At 39.7% G+C, this 20,368-nt stretch overlaps 4 protein-coding genes across 5 annotated transcripts in view; 2 read left to right on the top strand and 2 right to left on the bottom strand.

Annotated features, from left to right (window-relative positions):
* Positions 1 to 3,061, top strand: part of LOC120728136 (polymeric immunoglobulin receptor-like) — a 29,091-nt gene extending 26,030 nt beyond the window's left edge. For both annotated transcript variants that reach the window (XM_040022905.1, XM_040022906.1), the window contains exons 5-7: positions 45 to 140; positions 678 to 718; positions 1,022 to 3,061. In XM_040022905.1, the coding sequence (XP_039878839.1) occupies positions 45 to 140; positions 678 to 718; positions 1,022 to 1,141 (257 nt within the window). In that variant the 3' untranslated portion in view covers positions 1,142 to 3,061. The remainder of the gene's footprint in view (positions 1 to 44; positions 141 to 677; positions 719 to 1,021) is intronic.
* LOC120728121 (neural cell adhesion molecule L1.1-like) overlaps positions 1 to 20,368 on the bottom strand; it is a 589,469-nt gene that overhangs the window by 147,444 nt on the left and 421,657 nt on the right. The window lies entirely within an intron of this gene.
* On the bottom strand, positions 5,163 to 12,571 carry LOC120728140 (CMRF35-like molecule 9). Its single transcript, XM_040022911.1, has 6 exons — positions 12,439 to 12,571; positions 8,241 to 8,570; positions 7,297 to 7,617; positions 6,846 to 6,914; positions 5,813 to 6,042; positions 5,163 to 5,526 (listed from the first exon to the last, which is right to left on the bottom strand). The coding sequence occupies exons 1-6, from the start codon at positions 12,476 to 12,478 to the stop codon at positions 5,503 to 5,505; spliced, it is 1,014 nt and encodes a 337-aa protein (XP_039878845.1). The 5' UTR covers positions 12,479 to 12,571; the 3' UTR covers positions 5,163 to 5,502.
* On the top strand, positions 14,526 to 18,071 carry LOC120727957 (putative C-type lectin domain family 20 member A). The gene is made up of 5 exons (XM_040022573.1): positions 14,526 to 14,726; positions 15,539 to 15,740; positions 15,881 to 16,219; positions 16,585 to 16,676; positions 17,334 to 18,071. Exons 1-5 carry the CDS (start codon positions 14,526 to 14,528, stop codon positions 17,454 to 17,456), a joined length of 957 nt encoding a protein of 318 aa, XP_039878507.1. The 3' UTR covers positions 17,457 to 18,071.

Here is a 20,368-nt window from a genome sequence, read left to right as displayed (position 1 = left end):
ACTCATCAATCAATATGTAAAACAAGCTTGTTCTGCTGTCACAGGTGTGCTGCTGTATGTAATCATCTCTCTGCTCATCATCATCATCCTCTCATCACTGACTGTTCTAATAATCTGCATCAAGAGGAAGAGCAGCAGAGGTAAGACAACAGAGACTCAGAAACACACAGAACGTCTCGTTTCTAACCAAAAACTCTTTTTTCACTTCACTTGAAGTCTGTTCAAACAGCTGCAGTCAAACATCAAAATATTTCATCCTGCTTGTCCACTTTGGGCTCTAAGAGGAGAGTGGAGTGACTTGTAGAGATGATGTTAAACACTGGAAGTAACTGAATCCTAAACTGTGTCACACATGAACTCTGGACACTGTCAGCAGGATCAGATCCAGATGTTCTCTGCTTCAGACGTGTGAAGTAAAAACAGGAAAAATATTCTGACTACACGACCCATGAAAACTGTAAAATAGTATAATTATTGTGGATCACTTCTTCAGTACACAGGAGGAGACTCGAGCAAATGTGAGTCTTTGATTCTGAAGGCAAAGTCTAAAATGAAGCCTAATAAAGTCCAACTAAGCAGGATGAAAGAACAGGAGGGGCAGCAGTGATCTTCAGCCTCACGTGCACTTTGAATGATTGCTCCCTCTAACAGAGGAACATCCTTTGTTTGTTCCACAGGTTTGAGGACCAGAGGAAACTCAGAGGACACAAACATGGAGGTGACTTTCTTTCTCTTTGGTTCCTCTCACTGTTGACAGACTGCTACTGTAACAAAGAAATAAAGCAGTCACAGTGTGATGGTTCAGTTTGTAGACTGTTCCAGAAATTACAGTCCAAGAAGGTGAATTCAAACAGGTAGGTGACAAAAATGGCCGCCCAGACGGAGACTCCAACAACAAACAGAGACACTGTTGTCTGAGAGGTTCAACGAGGCAACGTGGAAATATTTACCAGCACAAATGATTTAACCAAGTCAGAGTCTCTTCTTTTTATGTGAAGAAGACAGTTTGTCTCTGTTTCAGGACGTCCACTACGAGAACTGTACTCCAGGTTCTACACGTGAAGACTCGACCTACCAGAGCCTCGATCCAGCCGGCAGGGACCAGGACCAGACCTACTCTACACTCACACACCACACATGAGACTCTCTGGATTCACACCTGGGTTTGTTTCAGTGCATCAAAGACACAGTTTGTACACAGAATGGATGAATCTGCTGTGAATTCATCCTCAGTCTGTACAGTTTCCTGTCTGTGGTGCTGACTGTGTCTCTTGGAATTTGGATGCTTATCCTTTTTCATTTAGTTTAGGAAGTTATGATGTTTTATTTTTGTTTTGATTCGTGTACTGTCTTATTTTCTTCGTTATGTTAGCCTTCACTGACCCTAAAGAGAAATTCAGCTCCATGAACTTTATCACTTTTAAAAAGAATAAATTTGAAATCATATTCAGTAAAAATGACACACGTGTTCTTTCAATACAAGCAAAACCAGCACTTATGACATGTGTCACAGTCAGCAGATGCAGACTGGAACTTTTTAAGGCAGCAGAAGAAAAGGACCCGTGAGGCTCAATAACAGAGATTGAATTAGAAAAGTACAGAAATTTTGCACCAAATTTTTTTTTTCTGTATGGATACCTACTGAATGTTTTCAGTCAGTACTAAAAAGATATTGTGTTTTGGTACCCAGCCCTACTTGCATTTCATTTCAATTGCAGTTTTCAAAACCTTTTCCAGTTCCTCAGACACCATCAGAGACTTTTTTGAAAGCCCTCTACTATCAGGTCTGCAAGTATCAAGTGTTTTAAGTTTTGACTGTTTATTATGTACTTATTTGTTTTTGGTTGGATTAAGTTTGATATTAATTAGATCAGTGCCTTTTTAGTCATTAATTTGATTATTTAATATTAACTGTTTAGGGCAGCACGGTGGCACAGTGGTTAGCACTGTTGCCGCAAGAAGGTCCTGAGTTCAATTCCACCATCAGGCCAGAGTCTCTCTGTGTGGACTTAGCATGTTCTCCCCGGGTACTCCGGCTTCCTCCCACAGTCCAAAAACATGCAGTTAGTGGGGATAGGTTAATTGATTAATCTAAATTGCCCATAGGTGTGACTCTGCAGGTGAATTTGAGTGTGAATGGTTGTCTGTCCCTGTGTGTTAGCCCTGCGTCAGACTGTTCAGGGTGTACCCCACCTCTCGTCCTATGACAGCTCCAGCGACCCTGGAAAGGACAAGCGGAAGCGAATGGATGGATGGATGAATATTAACTGTTTAATTTAATCATTGTCTCTACTGTTTTTTCATTAATGTTTCTAGCAAATTAGAACAAAACGTCATAGAGTGTAAATTTTACACCAATCAGCCCTGTTATGTTTATGGCCTCATTTGTTGGAGCTTAATTTTTTAGACGACATTCTGGCTAAAACAGCTGCCAACAATTTACTGTTAATATGAACTTTTGAATAAAAAGACATGTTTTGTATTATACAGCTGTCAATGGAAAATTGTACTTAGTAGTCAGTATAATCTTTTAATAATATAAGTTTGCATATAAGGTAGAATACTGCATGTTGACTTAGGCTGTTGTTCACTACAAGACTTTGTGTGCATTCCAGAGTGCTCTGGCATTCACACCCACAGCCTGGGAGCAGGGGAGAGGTCGTACCTTCTCTTACTGTTTTGTGGTAGGATGAATGTATCTATGTCTGTTTTAGGCTAAGTGCCTTTTGTTTAGATGAACTGATGGACTTCCAGACCAGCAGGTTTAGGGAAGTCTTTATGGGGTCACACTCTGACCCCCCCCACACACACACACATATAAACATCCACATTCCAATGTAAGGAACAAACACCCACTGATGTCTGTAAATAAAGACCAGGGCAGTGGCAGAGCGCAAGTCCCTGAGCGCTCAGTCTCGTGCGGGTGCTCTGTGGCTGCCCTTGCTGCAAGTAAAAGCTGTGTGTTTCTCCTCTCTGATTCTCAGCTGAAGAAGTGTCTTAGAATTCATCTCTTGACAACAGCTCTTCTGTGCTTTGTCAATAGCAGACGGTAATCAAGCTTCTTAAAATTGTATTTTAACAGGTTTACATTATATTAGTTTTTTATTTCAATGTAATTATTGTGCAGAAACCAAAGTTCACTGTGAATTTTACATTTCTCAACACAGTATACCGTTACGTATTCTGCATTGTCACTATATTTTCCACGTGAAATTCTGGTAACCACAGCTGCCAGTATTTTACCGTAATATTGAACTTTTTAATATGTATTTTATACAGTTTCACTGTATTTAACAATGCAAAACTGTAATCAGGTACAATGAACAGGTAAAATATACTGAAATCAATACATAATAATAATAATAATAATAATAATAATACATTTTATTTATAGGCACCTTTTGTTCTACTAATGTAAGGTGACCCTCAAGGTCACCTTTTAGCTTATAGCTCTGCACTAATGGCGACCGTAGCTGAGGAGTGAATTATGAACTAAATGCTCGAAATCCGACTATTTTCTTTTTTTGTCAATATCACAAATACACAACAGGCAGTTCAACCATGATATGTTGATGTGCTCACAGATCTTTGTAAAAGATGAACATACCAACAATGTAAACAGCCACTGGTTTGTAATGTAAGGCAAGGCAAGTTTATTTGTATAGCACAATTTAACAACAAGGTGATTCAAAGTGCTTTACAAAGACATTAAAAAACAAAAACAATAAAAAGCATGATTTAAAATTGATCAAAAAGTAGATAAAATCAGGACAGTAGATAAAATCAGAACAGTAGATAAAATCAGTAGTTAAAATGTAAGTTTTGAAATTTAAGCTTAAAAGTGTGGATTTGGTGCTTTATTCAAATGCAGCTGAGAACAGGTGAGTCTTCAACCTGGATTTAAATAAACTGAGTGTTTCAGCTGATCTGAGGCTTTCTGGGAGTTTGTTCCAGAGATAAGGAGCATAAAAGCTGAATGCAGCTTCTCCGTGTCTGGTTCTGACTCTGGGAACTGATAAAAGACCGGATCCAGATGACCTGAGGGATCTGGAAGGTTCATACTGGGTCAGGAGGTCACTTGATGTATTTTGGTCCTAAACCATTCAGAGCTTTATAGACCAGCATCAGAACTTTAAAGTCTATCCTCTGACGGACAGGCAGCCAGTGTAAAGACCTCAGAGCTGGACTGATGTGGTCCACTTTTTTGGTCTTAGTGAGGACTCGAGCAGCAGAGTTCTGAATGAGCTGTAGTTGTCTGACTGATTTTTTAGGTAGACCTGTAAAGATGCTGTTACAGTAATCAAGCCTACTAAAGATGAATGCATGGACTAGTTTTTCCAGGTCCTGTTGAGACATCAGATCTTTTATCCTTGATATATTCTTGAGGTGATAGTAAGCTGACTTTGTTATTGTCTTAATGTGTTTTTCTAAGTTTAGGTCTGCATCCATCACTAAACCCACATTTCTCTCCTGGTTTGTGGTTTTTAGGTGTATAGATTGAAGTTCTCTGGTGACCTGTAATCGTTTTTCTTTGGCGCCAAAGACTATTACCTCAGTTTTGTTTTTGTTTAGCTGGAGAAAATTGTGGCACAACCAGTCATTGATTTCCTCGATGCATTTACCAAGAGCCTGTACAGGGCCTCGGTCTCCTGGTGACATTGTGATATATATTTGTGTGTCATCTGCATAGCTGTGGTAGTTTATTTTGTTGTTCTTTATAATCTGTGCCAGTGGGAGCATGTAAATGTTAAACAGAAGGGGTCCCAAGATGGAACCTTGGGGAACTCCACATGTGATACTTGTCTGCTCAGATGTGAAGTTACCTATTGATACAAAGTATTTCCTGTTTTCTAAGTATGTTTTGAACCAGTTTAGTACAGTTCCTGAAAGACCTGCCCAGTTCTCCAGTCGTTTGAGTGATATGTTGTGGTCAACTGTATCAAATGCTGCACTGAGATCCAGCAAAACTAAGACTGACATTTTTCCACTGTCTGTGTTCAGACATATGTCATTAAACACTTTGGTCAGAGCGGTTTCAGTGCTGTGGTTCTGTCTAAAACCTGACTGGAAGGCATCATAGCAGTTATTCTGTTTTAAGAAGTAATCGAGCTGTTGAGAAACTGCTTTTTCAATTATCTTACTTAAAAATGGGAGATTTGAGATCGGCCTGTAGTTGTTCATTTGTGTCTTGTCAAGATCGTCCTTTTTCAGTATAGGTTTAATTACAGCAGTTTTTAGTGGTTCTGGAAACACACCTGACATTTAATGTACTGAATCCTTAAGATTTTATGGCATTTTTGCCAACATCACGGCTCTGACTGACAAACAAAGATGCTGCACACACTTCAATTAGATTTTTTGTTTTGTTTTCACGAAAATTTAATTTTGAGTAAACTTCTTAAGCTACACAACATTAGCATTACTTTTACATGTTCATCTTTATAAATGCAGGGTAGTTCTGTTCCTGGTCCTTTTGGAGTCTTCATGTGCAGAGGAAGGAGTCTAATCATCGTTGATAGAAGACAACTGAAAATAAAAGAACAAGTTTCAGCAGAGAACATATTTAATATTCTTGAATCAGTTTGATCCAAATGACCGTGTGTCCTTGTGCTTCCACACAGATTGTGTTTATTCTCTCAGACACTGATCAGACTTTGAAGCTGATGTTGTTCAGACTGCTCACTGTTGGTGAAAACGTAGTGAAACGTGTCAATCAGAAAATTTAAGCAGTAAACAGATTTTTATTTTCTTTGGTTTCTGTGATTATCATAATAAATCTTTTAAAAAAGCAAAATGATTTAAGGAAACTCACCTTCATGACCGTGTAGTCATTGTTTCTGATGTTTAATACAGCTTTCCTCTTCAATTTACTAATGTAGTAGAGCAGGAGACCAACACACAACAGTAAAGCTCCAACCAAGGACAGACACACAACCATAGGCAGGAAGAAGCCTGGACAGTCTGATGACGGTTTGGAGAGTCCTGCAGTGAAAGTGTGACTCTGTGTTGTTGTCTGTTGTGTCGAGTCAGGAGGGTTTGAAGCTGCAAACAATCAATGCAAAGTAGTTAATCAATTAAAGAAAATGCTGGTACGATTCAGCAAGTTAATTGTGCTAACAGTACTGAATAGAAACAAAATACAGAATCAATACTATAATCAATTAAGCCAAGTATCTCATTAGTTTACCTATAGTCAAAGTTGGTCACAACCTGACAGGCCAGCTGGCCTCAGTGCCAGTGCACATACCTTCACCAACTGGAAAATGTCTTTTAACCCTTTAAGATTTACCATAGAGCCAAGTTCTAATGCAAATTTGCAAAATAAACAGCATGTGCATCAAAATCAACTATTTCCTACAGTGTAATCTGAATTCTAAGCATCCCAGAAACTACACAGAAAGGCATAAACTCAAACATGAATTTTAAAAACACCAGCATATCTCTGTAAATGCCCTATAGGAAAAAGCATTTTCCGTGAAAATGACATCACTTCCGGTTTTGGGCATCAGCTAGATCGTGCTGACGGTCAGATCGGCAATGGTGTTTCTGGAATATTGTGTTTTTGTTGCTGCAAATGCTTTTCATGCAATTTTTGCAAAGCTTTATGTGGAAGGAAACCGTGAACTAGCACAAGCTGAATGTATAAGATGTAAGTACACTTCCTCCTGTTTCATATGCAAAAAAAATATTACGCTAGCTTATGTGGTTGCAGTTCTACCAGGCTTTAAAAATAGTTACGCAAAACGGAGCATGTCCGCTCCGAACGGCCATAAAGATCAATAGGATGTAATTTTCATTTAACCTCCCGACAGATGCTGTGAAGCTGCAACTGCTTTGCAACCCACCTCGACCCCAGCTGCTGCTCGCAGATTCAGTTTGACCCGATGAAGGTGTGGAGGCAGAAGGTTTTGAAGCTGTGAACAATAAACAAAACAGTCAATCGGATACAAAATCAATACCCAATATGACAATAAGAAAATATAATTATTAAATAATCCTATTGGTAAGATCTAACACAACATGTTCTGATGAATATCATAATAAAGTAAATCTAGCATGAAAGATCAGCTGATCTCAGTCATAGCCCACATTGGCTCAGCTGATCCCTTTGTAGACATCCAACTAGGAAACTTCTTAAAGGATTGATGGTGTGTGTGTGTGTGTGTGTGTGTGTGTGTGTGTGTGTGTGTGTTAGAAACATATTGATTTTGGTGAAAATGGTTAATTACAGATTCTGAAACACATTCAATTATAAATACACAAAGACATTTTTCATGATTTGGTAAAGAAACTTACCCTCTACGACAAAAATATTGTCAGTGTGGTATGAGTCAGGAGACAAAGGGTCGCCGTAACCACACCAGTACTGTCCCGTGTCAGACTTGGTCAGCTGTCTGATGGCTGCATACAGTCCAAACGCAGATCCTTTTGTGTATTTGATGCTGTACCTGCCATTCTCGGCTTTGTCGTTAGTTGTGTCAATGAAAATATTTCCTTCTTTTTTACACGGATTCTTGCAAAGGAACTTCCTCTGTCCATGGACAGCATTGGAACATGGGAATGAGATTTCTTCTCCCTCAGTCTGCGCACGGAAGAATCCAGAGCTTTTATTAAATTCTATAAAATAGATGAAAACTCATTAAGTACTGTCTGTACTTCCTGTCAGCTGTTACACTCTAGTGACAACATTTCCTGTGCTAGTCTAACGCAGAGCTTCAGTGTGTTATTACCCAAAGTGTGTTATAATCTAGTCTGCTTTGAGTGTAATTAAAATCAGTTGAACTCATTTTAATACAGTGTATTCAGTGAATTCAAGTCAGTGTAATCTATGAATTAGATAATAACTGATTAAAATGTCTGAGTTAAAATAGGTCTGTATTTAGCCTGAGAGTTTATGCAGGTATGAGAGCAGGTGGACTATGGAGGAGAGCCATAATGAATTAATTAAATACACCATTAAATAATTAATGAAATGTGGCAATAATTAATTAAAATTGGAAATAATTAATTTTAAAAAATATTCACGACACATTGAATTAATTAATTATTCACACATTTAATTAATTATTTAACCTCTTAAGCCCCAACCCTCCCGATACGGGAGCAAAAGGCAGGAGATCAGGGAGGCTTGGGGCTTCAGAGGTTAATGATGTATTTAATTAATTCATTGTGGCAGTCCTGGCGTTCCACAGTGGATGGTTCCACAGTTATGAATCAAATGACGTTTGACAGAAACTCACCGTTGGAAACTCTGACCTGAAAGTCTGAGTATGAATCTGGAGCTGAAGATTTACCCAAACCAAACCGGTACATTCCTGAATCAGACTTGATCATATGTGTGATGGTGAAAGACAGCATTCCTCTTCCTGAAGATGCATTTTTGTATTCAATCTTCAATCTGCGGCTCTGAGCTGTGGTTCCATCTGTTTTAATGAGAATGTTCTCTGCTCGCTCACATTTTTCCTTACAGAAGAACTTTGTGTTTCCAGACACAGTGAGGTAACTATGAAGTGATAAATTCCCTCCTTCAGGTCCAACCCAAATGCTGGCTTTGACAAACCCAGTTGTACCTGTTGGACAGATAAACAGTGAAAACAGGTGATTCAGCTCAGTGTCAATACAAAATGTTAAACGGGTACAAAATGTGATCTGTTTGTCTGCGCCATGGTCACGAGCTGTGCGTTTCTTGTGACAGCTCAACGGTGAATTAGCCCTAACAGACAGCTCTGCCTCCCTCTGTCTGTGACCGTAGGTTTGACAGGGGAAACTAACAGCATGCTAACCAGTGCAGGTCTGAAGCACCTACAGTGGGATGCAAAAGTTTGGGCAACCTTGTTAATAGTCATTATTTTCCTGTATAAATCGTTGGTTGTTCCAATAAAAAAAATGTCAGGAGACACACACAGTGATATTTGAGAAGTGAAACGAAGTTTATTGGATTTACAGACAGTGTGCAATAATTGATTAAACAGAATCAGGCAGGTGCATAAATTTGGGCACTGTTGTTATTTTATTGATTCAAAAACCTTCAAAACTAATTATTGGAACTCAAATTGGCTCGGTAAGCTCAGTGACCCCTGACCTACATACACAGGTGAATCCAATAATGAGAAAGAGTATTTAAGGGGGTCAATTGTAAGTTTCCCTCCTGTTTTAATTTTCTCTGAAGAGTAGCAACATGGGGGTCTCAAAACGACTCTCAAATGACCTGAAGACAGGGAACTTCCGGTCAGCATGCGACCTGAGTAGACTCAGGAACGAACTGCTCCGGTGAACTTAACTCCGCTTTGACCAGTTTCACCCCTTCAACTGCCACCTTTAAGTCGCTTACACTCGTAACTACTTTTCTAGTGTTTTGAACACTTTTAACCCTTTCCAAACAAACAAAAAGGAGGACGCTAGCTTAACACTGGAGGGTATCACCACGCTGCTCCAGCAGCACCGAGATGAGTTGGTGTCTGAATTTAAGACCTCATTTAACACCCTCGATTCAAAACTGGACCAGGTACGACAAGCCCAAGAGGAACAGGCCGAGAGAGTTTCGTCCTTGGAGCTTGAAACTGAAGACCTCAGCCAACGAGTCGCTGACCTTGAAAGCACGTGTGCCGCTCTTCGCGAAGACAACAACCAGCTGAAGAACAAAGTCACCGACCTGGAGAGTCATAGCAGGCGTCAGAACATCCGCGTCCTTGGACTGCCTGAAGACACTGAAAGTGGGTTCCCCACTCACTTCTTTTCCAACCTTCTCTGTGAGTTATTGGGAAAAGAGGCCGGCTCTCCTTTTCCCAGCACAGCTTCACATAACGCAGGCCAGCGGCGCCAGAAAGTTTTTCAGCTCTGTGGACGAGGCTCAACAGTACATTGAGAGGCTCCCAAAGGCTCCGGAAGCCCCATGAAGAATTATTACTAATAAAACAATGACACCAAATGCAGGTACCAAACATTCCATACAGGTATAGAGGCGCAGTCGGGATCCACGTAAGACGTTGCTTTTCCCCTCAGAGTGTAGCGATATAGTCTGAATGCTATGGTACCGAAATGCTGATTATTACTTTCATTTAACTCAATAATTTTATTTTTCTTTGATAAATAAGGAGGCAACCTCAGTGACCTCTACCCGTTGGCTAATGACGTAATACCTGTTGCACGGAGACGGGGAGTTTTGTTATCTATTCGTAGCCTTCTGTCTGTTGTCATTCAATAATTCAGTTATACCAGTAGTACTTATTGAACTACATCTTTTTTGTGTTTGGTTGTTTGTTTACATACTTGGACTCTGCTTTGAAACACTCCAGCAATTACATTTGGACTTGGTGGCTGATACACAGTTTCAAAACTTAACAGTATTATAAGGGGTTTCAGCTTACTTTGCTATGGCCACTGGAGCAGTGGTTCGATTGCTTCAACACCTAGGTTATTGCTATCATAGACAGGAGTCGTAACACTCTAGGGCTGTGTCCCAAAACGTCGGCTGCATCCTTCGGAGGACCCGGCCTTCACGGTCTACGTGGGCCGGGTCCTTCAAAGGCCGAGAAGGCCGGAAGTACGAGGCTGTGAAATTGGACGGTCTAGCCTTCAGATCAGCGTCACCGCTGTCTTGGTGGAGTTTAATAAACTCGGCCGTCTGCTCCTTGCTATCTAAAATATAACAGGACACTGGCGTAAATTCTCGACTGTCTCACACTTTTTCTCACAGTTTTCAGTTTAACGTTTATTCAGCTGTGTGAAAATCCCGGAGGAACCTACCCGATGGATTAATAAAGTTTTATTTGATCTAATAACTTTGATCTCAGCCAAACCGATTTACTCCGGAACAATTAAACCACTGAAAAAGGCGAACAATTACATTTTTAAGTTACCCGAGTGACTTATATATCATGTTTAACCTGAGTAGTGAAAGAGCGGGGGTCTGAAAACCAGCCTCTGTCAGTGCGCCCCAGGGTGGCTGTGGCTACAATGTAGCTGCCATCACCAGTGTGTGAATGGGTGGATGACTGGTTGTGTAAAGCGCTTTGAGGTCCTTAGGGACTAGTAAAGCACTATATAACTACGGGCCATTTACCATTTCAACAAGACAACGACCCGAAACACTGCTTTAAATCCACTAAGGCATTCATGCAGAGGAACAAGTACAACGTACTGGAACGGCCATCTCAGTCCCCAGACCTTAATGGTAAATGGCCTGTATTTGTATAGCGCTTTTACTAGTCCCCCCTAGAGACCCCAAAGTGCTTTACACACCCAGTCATCCACCCATTCACACACACATTCACACACTGGTGGAGGAGAGCTGCAGTTGTAGTGTGGTGTGAGTTAAAGAGAGCTGTCCATGCTCGGAAGCCATCAAACCTGAATGAACTAGAGATGTTCTGTAAAGAGGAACGGTCCAAAATACCTTCAACCACAATCCAGACTCTCATTGGAACCTACAGGAAGCGCTTAGAGGCTGTCATTGTCATGGCCCTGGGTCATGTGACCCAGTATTCTGAGTTTCTTGGTGTTTTGTTATTCTTTTTAGTCTAGTTTCATTATGGTTTATCTGGTTACATTCTGCCATGTTTCATGTCCAAGTTTTCTTTATTTGTCAAGTTCAAGTCATGTCTGGATCTCCTTATGTTTCCTGTTTTATTTTGAAAGAGTTTTGTGTTATGTTTAGTTTCACGTGTCCTGTCATTATGTTAATTGTTGTCAGCTGTTTTCCCCATGTGATTCTACTTCCTTTGATCATTCCTTATGTGTATTTAGTTTGTGTGTTCCACTCAGTCAGTGTCAGATCGTCTGTTAACCTCACCACAGTTTTCATAGGTTTACTCCATTGTTTCTCTGTGTTTTCTAGTTTACTCAGTGTTCATAGTTTTTCCACTGAGTGTCACAGCCTTTTTGTTAACAGTGTTCATAGCCTCCTTAGTTTCCCTAGTTCCTTGTTTTTCTTCTGCAATCAGCCAATAAAGGCTCGCTTTGTTTTTGAAACTACGTTTTGTCTCCACCGTGTCTGCATCTGGGTCTACCTCTTTCCTCACACCGGCGCACCCCGCCATGACAGTCATTTCAGCAGAAGGTGGATCTACTAAATATTGATTCCATTTGTGGTGCCTAAATTTATGCACCTGCCTGATTTTGCTTAAACAATTATTGCACACTTTCTGTAAATCCAATAAACTTCATTTCACCTCTCAAATATCACTGTGTGTGTCTCCTATATCACATATTTAACTGACATTTTTTATTGTAACAACCAACGATTTATACAGGAAAATAATGACTATTAACAAGGTTGCCCAAACTTTTGCATCCCACAGTATATCAGCCATGTCAAAAAAATTCAGGAACACAACCAAGCACCTCTGCGCCCTGTGTAGAAGCTAGCATCAATATTATAAAAAGATTAATTGAAAAACTACACACAGCTACAGAAATACAAAGGTCATCAGATCTCACCTGATAAGAAGAAGAAGATCACAGCATGCAGGAGCTTCATTGTCAAAGTGATTCAAATGGAGGAAATATGCTACACTTCAGGAGAACAACTTCAACCTGTCAGTCGCTTGTCCCTGTGTCTGATTAATCAGGAGCTGACGCTGCTTTAATTTAACATTTACTTCCTCTTCCTGTCTGTTCTGTGTGCATTTGCACATTTTAGGTACACACACACAAAATCATTTCAATTCTCATCATATGAGAAAATCCATATGATCTGTGTGTAATTTATTCAAGAGGAATAAAAGCAAGCGACAAGTTTGAAGCGTATTTAAAAGATTTTCTGTTTTTCCGTGTTGATGTAAACTTTTGCGGCTTTCAACAATCGCCAACGAAGAGTGCAGGGGTAAGCACAAACACACAGACACAGACACACACACACAAACTGCAAGTCATAAACAAAATAAAGGAAGTTACCTGGGAGTTCACTGAACTTCCACAACCTCTTCCAGTTAACATTACAGTAGGGAAGGACCTCACTGGACAAAATAAGCTCACTTTCGTTGTTTCACAATTTTGAATCAGTTTCACATGCTGACAGTTAATATACAAGTGCTGAATATACAAAAGTCTTATTAAAATACACCAGCAACCATCTGCTGACTGGCACTTCACTTACTGATTACTGTAAGTAAGGCCAGTTGAAAAAAATGTAACTCAAACAGAGTCTGTTTGACAAAGTAAAAGTAAAGTAGGCTGAATATGTCCAAAAACAAAAAACAGAAATTGAGAAAACTTGGAGTAGTGGTGAACCTTCCCAGGACTGGCCTGACCTTCAAGTAGATCACAACAGAAGCCAGGACAACATCCAAAGAACAGCAGGAAACACTTTGCCTGATTGTTGAATCAGTCATGATGGATGTCAGTTCGTTGTTATGTTACCTCACCACTGCCATGTTTTGCTATTGTAACTATGACTACAAAGAGCCTTTTCACCTTACAGCAAACCAATGTTTTTGGGTGTGGCCCATTTCTGGTTTTGCCTTTGGTTCCACTCACTGGCTCTAGCTAGTGCTTCACACAGCTTGATTTATGGCTCTGTATGGATTTGGATATTATCCATGAATCAACATCATGTACAAGTAGAAAGACTGAAGCTGTTTCAAAGTGCAGGTATGTGAAGATGCTACTATACCTGTGGGGACCGTCCCCACGAGTTTGGCTCAAGATGTGTTTTTAGTGTTATTAGTTTTTAGTGTGTGTGTGTGTGTGTGTGTGTGTGTGTGTGTGTGTGTGTGTGTGTGTGTGGGTGTGTGTGTGTGTGTAGTGGAGTGGACAAATAAAATGTCAGTACATGTAAGAGTGACTATGAACATCATATTTTGATGAAGTGTCATAAAAGTGTTTCTAGTTGAAAAGTTTAGAGGCGGATTTGTTTCCCCCCTCATGCAAAATAAAGAATGTAAATGAAAATGATTTGACTTGTTTTGAATTGACCTCTGCACACACTCATACGTTCATAGCTTTCATGTATTCATAGTGCTCTTGGAAATACCTTGCATATTCATTTTGCATGGAGACAAAGATAAAAAAGTCATTTCAGCTGCTGAATATCAACAGACTAAAGGACAAAGCACGAAACATCCAGGGATGGAGAAAGTTCTGTTCATCATAGCCGCAACAGGCAAGTTGTCTGATTCTTATCATTTTCTATTAAATGTAATATTTTTACATTATTATACTTACTTTTTGCATAACCCACTGTCATTGTTACACCGTCTTGTGTCTGTATCGTTGTGTTCTGTCTGGTGTTGCACTGTTTTTTGCACTTTATGTGGTCCTGTGTTGACTGTGATTGTCTTGGAGGAACGTTGTCTCGTTTCACTGTGTACTGTACCACTGCACACGGCTGAAATGATAATAAAGCCACTTCAATGTAGTCATAAAAAAGTCTCCCTTTCACAGCTTTTCACAAAAACACAAAAATGCATTTTTTCAGTATTTTTTGCTTTTCTTTAATAATTACACCAAACAATAATTATATAGAAATGTAATGTAACAGTGAAGCTAAAATGTTAAGACCACATTTAATCCAAATACTTGCTTATATGCTGTTTTTACAGGGCTCTGTGCCGTCACCCTCCAAACATTACTACCAGTTTGTTTATGAGCTGAAGAACTGGACTGAAGCGCTGAGTTACTGCAGGGACAAATACACAGACCTGGCTGCTGTAGACGACATGCAGGATGTGCAGACGCTGAACGACATGGTGGACGTGAGCAAAATGAGCATCATGGAGAACGCCTACGTAAACTCAATTTTTTTTCTTCTGGAAACATGCCAACTAATTATTTAACTTTAAACATACTGAACTATATTGATTTTTTTTATTATTTCAGTAGATTTTCTCTGCTTTCTGTTTCAGTGTGGTTATGTTTTACATGTAACATCCTCTCCGTCTGCAGTCATTGACACTAGATTCACTGCTGTTTTAAGAATTGTGTAAAATAAATCTGCTAAAATAAAACCCCACCATCTCATACTCCATGATGTTTACTAAAAAATTATTATTTATCAACTAATGAATTTGGGACGTGTGGTGTAAAAAGGAAAAAAAGGTTGTGACCACTTACACCCAGAACTGCTGAAGACTTAATTCTGACTCCATACAAATCAATGTTCATGCCTGATAAATGTGATTGAAAGATAAATATATCATGAAGTGTAGTCAGATAAAATCAGAATAATAAGTGAACGTGTGAGAGAGTGGGTCAGACAAAGGTGACCAGACTCACGTGGAACCAGGCAGCTGTGGAGAGAAGCAGGGAGACATAGCTGACAACTACTAGGTCAGTAGCATCCCATCCAGGGTTAGGGTTAGGATCCGTCTGCTTAAATCTTTTTTGCTTGTACACATCAAAGAATTTAAAATTTACAAGCAAATAATTATTTTAGTGAATCTGATAAAAGCTCAGTAATTTTTAAAAACTCAATTACACAATTTTGTAATGAAATACCAAAATGAGATGTTCTGCCCTGAGACCGAGTTTCTTACTGACAATCTGACAGCCTAACTCATAGATATTATGTCTAATGAAACAAACCCGCTGGTGCTTTCAGCGAGCCTGGATCGGGCTGTATGATGACATCAGTGGCTGGAGGTGGTCGATGTCAGAAACCAGTGAGGCTGAGTTCAGAAACTGGTCACCTTGGCAACCAGACAACGTAATGAGTAAAGAATTCTGCGTACTGATGCTTGATGGACTGTGGTTTGATTATCCTTGTGAGAGTTTCTACAGATTCGTCTGCTCTGATAACAGAGGTGAGGATTTTCAACAAAGCAGCTCATATTTTTAATTTTTGTTGCCGAACTTTTATTGACGTTTCAACAATGGCCTAACTCTTCACACTTAAAAATGCATTTACGGTTGTACACAGCACTCGAGTATGGTCTGTTTTCAGGGTCGACTATGACATTTGTCTACATTGACAATCTCATGACGTGGACGCAGGCCCAGACCTACTGCAGACTTCATTACACAGACCTGGCCAGTGTGAGGAACATGACAGAGAACCAGAAGATAGATGAGGTGGTACCTGCAGGGGTGAAGGTGTGGATCGGCCTTTTCAGAGATTCCTGGAAGTGGACAAATGGAAGTAACTCCTCATTAAGATATTGGACAATTATTGAACCTAACAATCTGATGGGACACGAGTCTTGTGTGGCAGCAAACTTTTTACTAAATGCAAAATGGGAGGACTGGACCTGTGACTCCATGAAAGAATTTGTTTGCTACATTGGTAAGCCATGTTTCAGAAAGTCTGGCCTCTGATCCTGCTGCTGTCAGCCACAATTTACAAAACGCATTCATATAAACAAAGACGTTTTTAGCTTAAGATGTATGACACGATTAGTGACCTGACACAATTAAAAGTTCTGTTAACCCAATCAATGAGCAGATAATCATAATCTGATGGTTTGCTTTGTGCCCCGTTCTGTAAAGGGAAGATCTACCATTGTTGTACACAGACTCTTGGGTCATACGTTATTTGACATTTCCTGCATTGCAGAAATTGCACTCAGATTTGTTTCATTGTAAGCAGTTGTTCCTGTTTCTTACGCAGCAGTAACTATGTAACTATTTTTCTTCTTGGTTATTGCAAAGCACCTGTTTACAAGCAAGTGGTGAGAGTGAATCTGATAAACTCCAGTCCTGATCTGACCCACCCTGATGTGATGGAAGCCATGCTGAACCAGGCAAGTCATGACACATTTTAAGGTGTACTTATTAATAAACAACAAAGAGTCTGTCCAAGATCTCACTAAGTCTAACACAGGTCTGTACTGGTGATGTGTACAGACACATACTAATGCTAACCAACTGTATCTGCTTCAACACAAAACTGTAACAATATACTTTTCTGAATATAAGCTTAAAGCAATGTGATGATTCCTGCATTTGACTAAATGCAGCCTCAGACTGAGTGAGGGTTTGAGTTCTCAGTTAGACTAGAAGAGCATTATGTAAGAGCCATGAGTCTCAGTCTGTTTCATCCTGGCAGATGAAGCTGTGGTGAGTAATCCTTCGAGTACTGTGAAAATCATCAGTCCACAGTGTTCAAGCCAAAAGGTGATGCCTCGGGTCAGGACCATGATCCTGTTTGGTCTCTGGTTTGTAGTTTGTTGTTGTCCCAGTTATGAAATTGGTCAATACAACCCTTTCACAGAGCGATCTAAAAGTAGGAACCAGAGTCTGAACTACTTTTCCTCTGGAGTTCATAACACTGAACTGCCAAAGTCAAATTACAATGTTGGTCATTTTTCATTAAAAACTAAGCATGAGCTATAGGATTAAGCTGACTATGAAAGACTGAGTGAGTGTTATTCAAGAAAGTACTTTTTTGTGTGTCTCAGATCAAACAGAAGCTGAAGGAGCAGGGAGTACAGGGAGACATCAAACTGAGCTGGAGGAAGCAGTCAGATGGATCGGTCTTCCAAAAGGATGACGAGGAAACGAAGAAGAAGAGCATCGTCTGAAAGTTTCAGGCTCTATTGTGAAATATTATCATATTATTCTGTACTTTGTGTGAAAAACTCAAATAAAGCAAATCCTACAAATCTTATTTCAGAGAACTTTATGAATAGAAAACTATAAAAAAATGTTGTGATTACTGTCACTGAGTAAGGCTTTACCTAGTTTCAGATGTTAGTCATACCTTTTAACACTTGGACTTGAAGCTACAGCAGGTTTGTTGGGGATTTGGTGATAGGACGCTCTGTAATTATAATATTTTTTGCAGCATCTGTCAGCTCAGACCGCTTTGATGAAAATGTGATGGTAGGTCATCGTTTAATGTATTTTTTTCTTTTGCTGTTTTCTTTTTGCTTGAGTTATTGATTTCGAATATTCAACTTTACGTATCTTTTCAAATAACCAAAGTCTTTATTTTAAAGTCGTGACTGATTGTTGCAACAAAGTGAGCAGAAGTGATTAAGCAATGGAAACGGCCTGTCTGTGCAAACATTAGATGCTCTTTGAATCAGACTGAATCAGCTGCATTTCTGTTTTATGTTTTACTCAACTTTTAAATAAAGATTATGTGTGAGAATGTTGATGCTTATACAACTGTTTGAGGAGATAATAAAGAAGTGATCCAGTGTTTTTGTGTAGCTTGTTATTCATTTGCATTGGCTGTGGTTTAAAAAGGATGACACAAAAAATAAAGGCAAAACTTACTATGTCTGTGAAGGTTCTCAGTCATCCAGGTCATCGTAGTCTAAGGAGGATCCTTAGGGGGTCCAGTGTCCCTCCCACTCCCACGGGCTTAAATCTGGGTCTCTCCACCATTGGACCCTAGAACAGAAGAAGCTCCTCGGATGAGAGGTGACACGTCTTCAAGCAACTTAAAGAAGTCCAGACGCTTTTCTTGCCAAGCTCCTTAGACGACTAACTTTGAGCTTCATTCACAACAAACAGAGGAAGAAGGTCAAAAACCAAAGCAGGGGAACACAAAGACAGTTTGATCATCCACGATTCTTGTTCTTTTCTCTTGTCTTCTAACTTCTTAGAAAGCAGTTCAGGCAATAGAAACATCCTTGCATTGATGCAGTTTGATGGAGGAAGTACAAACCCAGAAAAGAGGCAAAAGTCTCATCTGACTCTGTTCACTCAGGTTGATCATGGTGTGTGTTGGTGTGTGTTCTCATGTAAACTATGCCTTTGCCTTCTTCAGCTGTTATAAAACATTACATATTTTTTGCAGTATTTTGCAGCTTCTTTGTTGCTTCCTGGAAATAAGGATTTCCATCAGTAAGTAGCACTGGAAGTTTCTGTGGAACTTTGTTTTCGGGACTCTTTGCAGAAATGTAAAGCCAGCCCCTTGACCCAGAGAAGACTTTAACCCTGGGCAGTGGTGGCATGCTTTACATCTTTGCATCAGACGCTTTAAACCGGGTTTGGTGAAGTAAAGCTTGGTTGCAGCTGCTCCACCATGGAAACCAATTTCATGAAGCTCTCTACACATTGTTCTCACTAATCTGAAGGCTCTGAAGTTTGGCACCACCACTGTGTTATAATACCACCAACAACTGACTGTTGAAAATTTAGTAGCGAGGAAATTTCACGACTGGTGGCATCCTATGATGGAATTCACTGAGCTCCTAAGAGCGGCTCATTCACAGTAGCATTTTCTATTCTATTTCACAATAGATGACCTTTGATACCAGTTTTCATTTTTGTCATAAAACAGGAAGGAAACTCTTTAAGCTTATCAAACAAATGTGTTAGCTTTGCATTCCTCCATTCCTAGTATTGCACGACTTGCAGCAGCTGTCTCTTCTGGCCTTTTAGCTTGTAGTGAGACTTCAGGGAGATTTTCTTCCTCAAAAAGATCTTTGAGGATTTTAGCATCAGTGTCAATATCCCTAAGATCTGGCCTAATGCAGTTGTTCCAGTTGACTTTTGTTGCTTTGAGCATCTCAGTTATTTGCAAAAGGTGACGAGACAGCTAAGAATATAAACTAGCAAAAAGGAAAAACACAATAAAAGAAAAACTTCAACCTAAACAAAATAAAGTCAAAATACACTCAGAATAAATGTATTCTAAGGATATCTATTTAGTGTTTATGCACATTTCTTCAGTTTTTCCAGTCAAAGTGTTAAAGTTGCTCTCATCCCGTGTTCTGGGAATCTGAGGACACAGTTTTACATACTTTTGATGCCCCTTTGATGCAAATTTTGTGTTCAAGATGTTGAACAGTAATCAGTCAAACATGCATGACGTGTTTTGATTTGACTTCCATCCACTTCCTGCAAGGAAAATATTTTTCATTCTAATTTTGCATGAGGGCAACGATGTCACTGAACTACACAGCATCATACCTGTTTAAGGCATTTCTTTTCCAACGTGGACAGGCCAGAGTAGGCTTGTAGTTACACAAGTTTCATTTTTTGTCACCACCGTTTCTACTAATACAAGCAGGTACATTCATATGTGGAAAATGGGGAAATCGCTTGATCTATGGTTTTCATTGGATTGTGGACACTGACTGAATGAACACTACCTCTGCTTCAGCAGCAGGATGACTGAGGTTAAACTCTCTTTAACACTGACACAGGGACTAAGAATAAGAACCGAAACTAGTGAATGACACAAAAAACTCATAGTGAAACTGTTTAGTGATGGGGTCATGAACTTATGCACACACACACACACACAGAGGTAAGAAGGAGTCTGAACAATCTGATGCAGGTTTGGAGAATCCTGGAGTGAAACTGTGACTCTGTGTAGTTGGTTTTGCTGTGGAGGCTGAGGAAACACAAAATAAAAATCCACTTATAGAACTGATCCTGATCCAGGTCAATACATATTGTTGTTTAGGTAATGCTGCCTCTATGATCACTGAACATTTTAATAAATCAAGCATAATGTGTGGTAGGTTGCAAAACG

This window comes from Simochromis diagramma, unplaced genomic scaffold (genome assembly GCF_900408965.1).
Source record: "Simochromis diagramma unplaced genomic scaffold, fSimDia1.1 OVJJ01000308.1, whole genome shotgun sequence".
Lineage (NCBI taxonomy): Eukaryota > Metazoa > Chordata > Actinopteri > Cichliformes > Cichlidae > Simochromis > Simochromis diagramma.
Note: the sequence above shows the minus strand (reverse complement) of the source record. Positions and strands in the feature narration are given on the sequence as shown.

Bases quoted from the DNA above. Each gene is read 5' to 3' on its own strand.
- LOC120728140 (XM_040022911.1), bottom strand. From the start codon at position 12,478: ATGAAGCTCCTGCATGCTGTGATCTTCTTCTTCTTATCAG. The intron at 8,571-12,438 runs GTGAGATCTGAT...TCTGTCCAACAG, and splicing joins GATCTTCTTCTTCTTATCAG to GTACAACTGGGTTTGTCAAA. The intron at 5,527-5,812 runs GTGAGTTTCCTT...TTTTATTTTCAG, and splicing joins ATGACTACACGGTCATGAAG to TTGTCTTCTATCAACGATGA.
- LOC120727957 (XM_040022573.1), top strand. From the start codon at position 14,526: ATGCTGTTTTTACAGGGCTCTGTGCCGTCACCCTCCAAACATTACTAC. The intron at 14,727-15,538 runs GTAAACTCAATT...TGGTGCTTTCAG, and splicing joins GCATCATGGAGAACGCCTAC to CGAGCCTGGATCGGGCTGTA. The intron at 16,220-16,584 runs GTAAGCCATGTT...GTTATTGCAAAG, and splicing joins AGAATTTGTTTGCTACATTG to CACCTGTTTACAAGCAAGTG.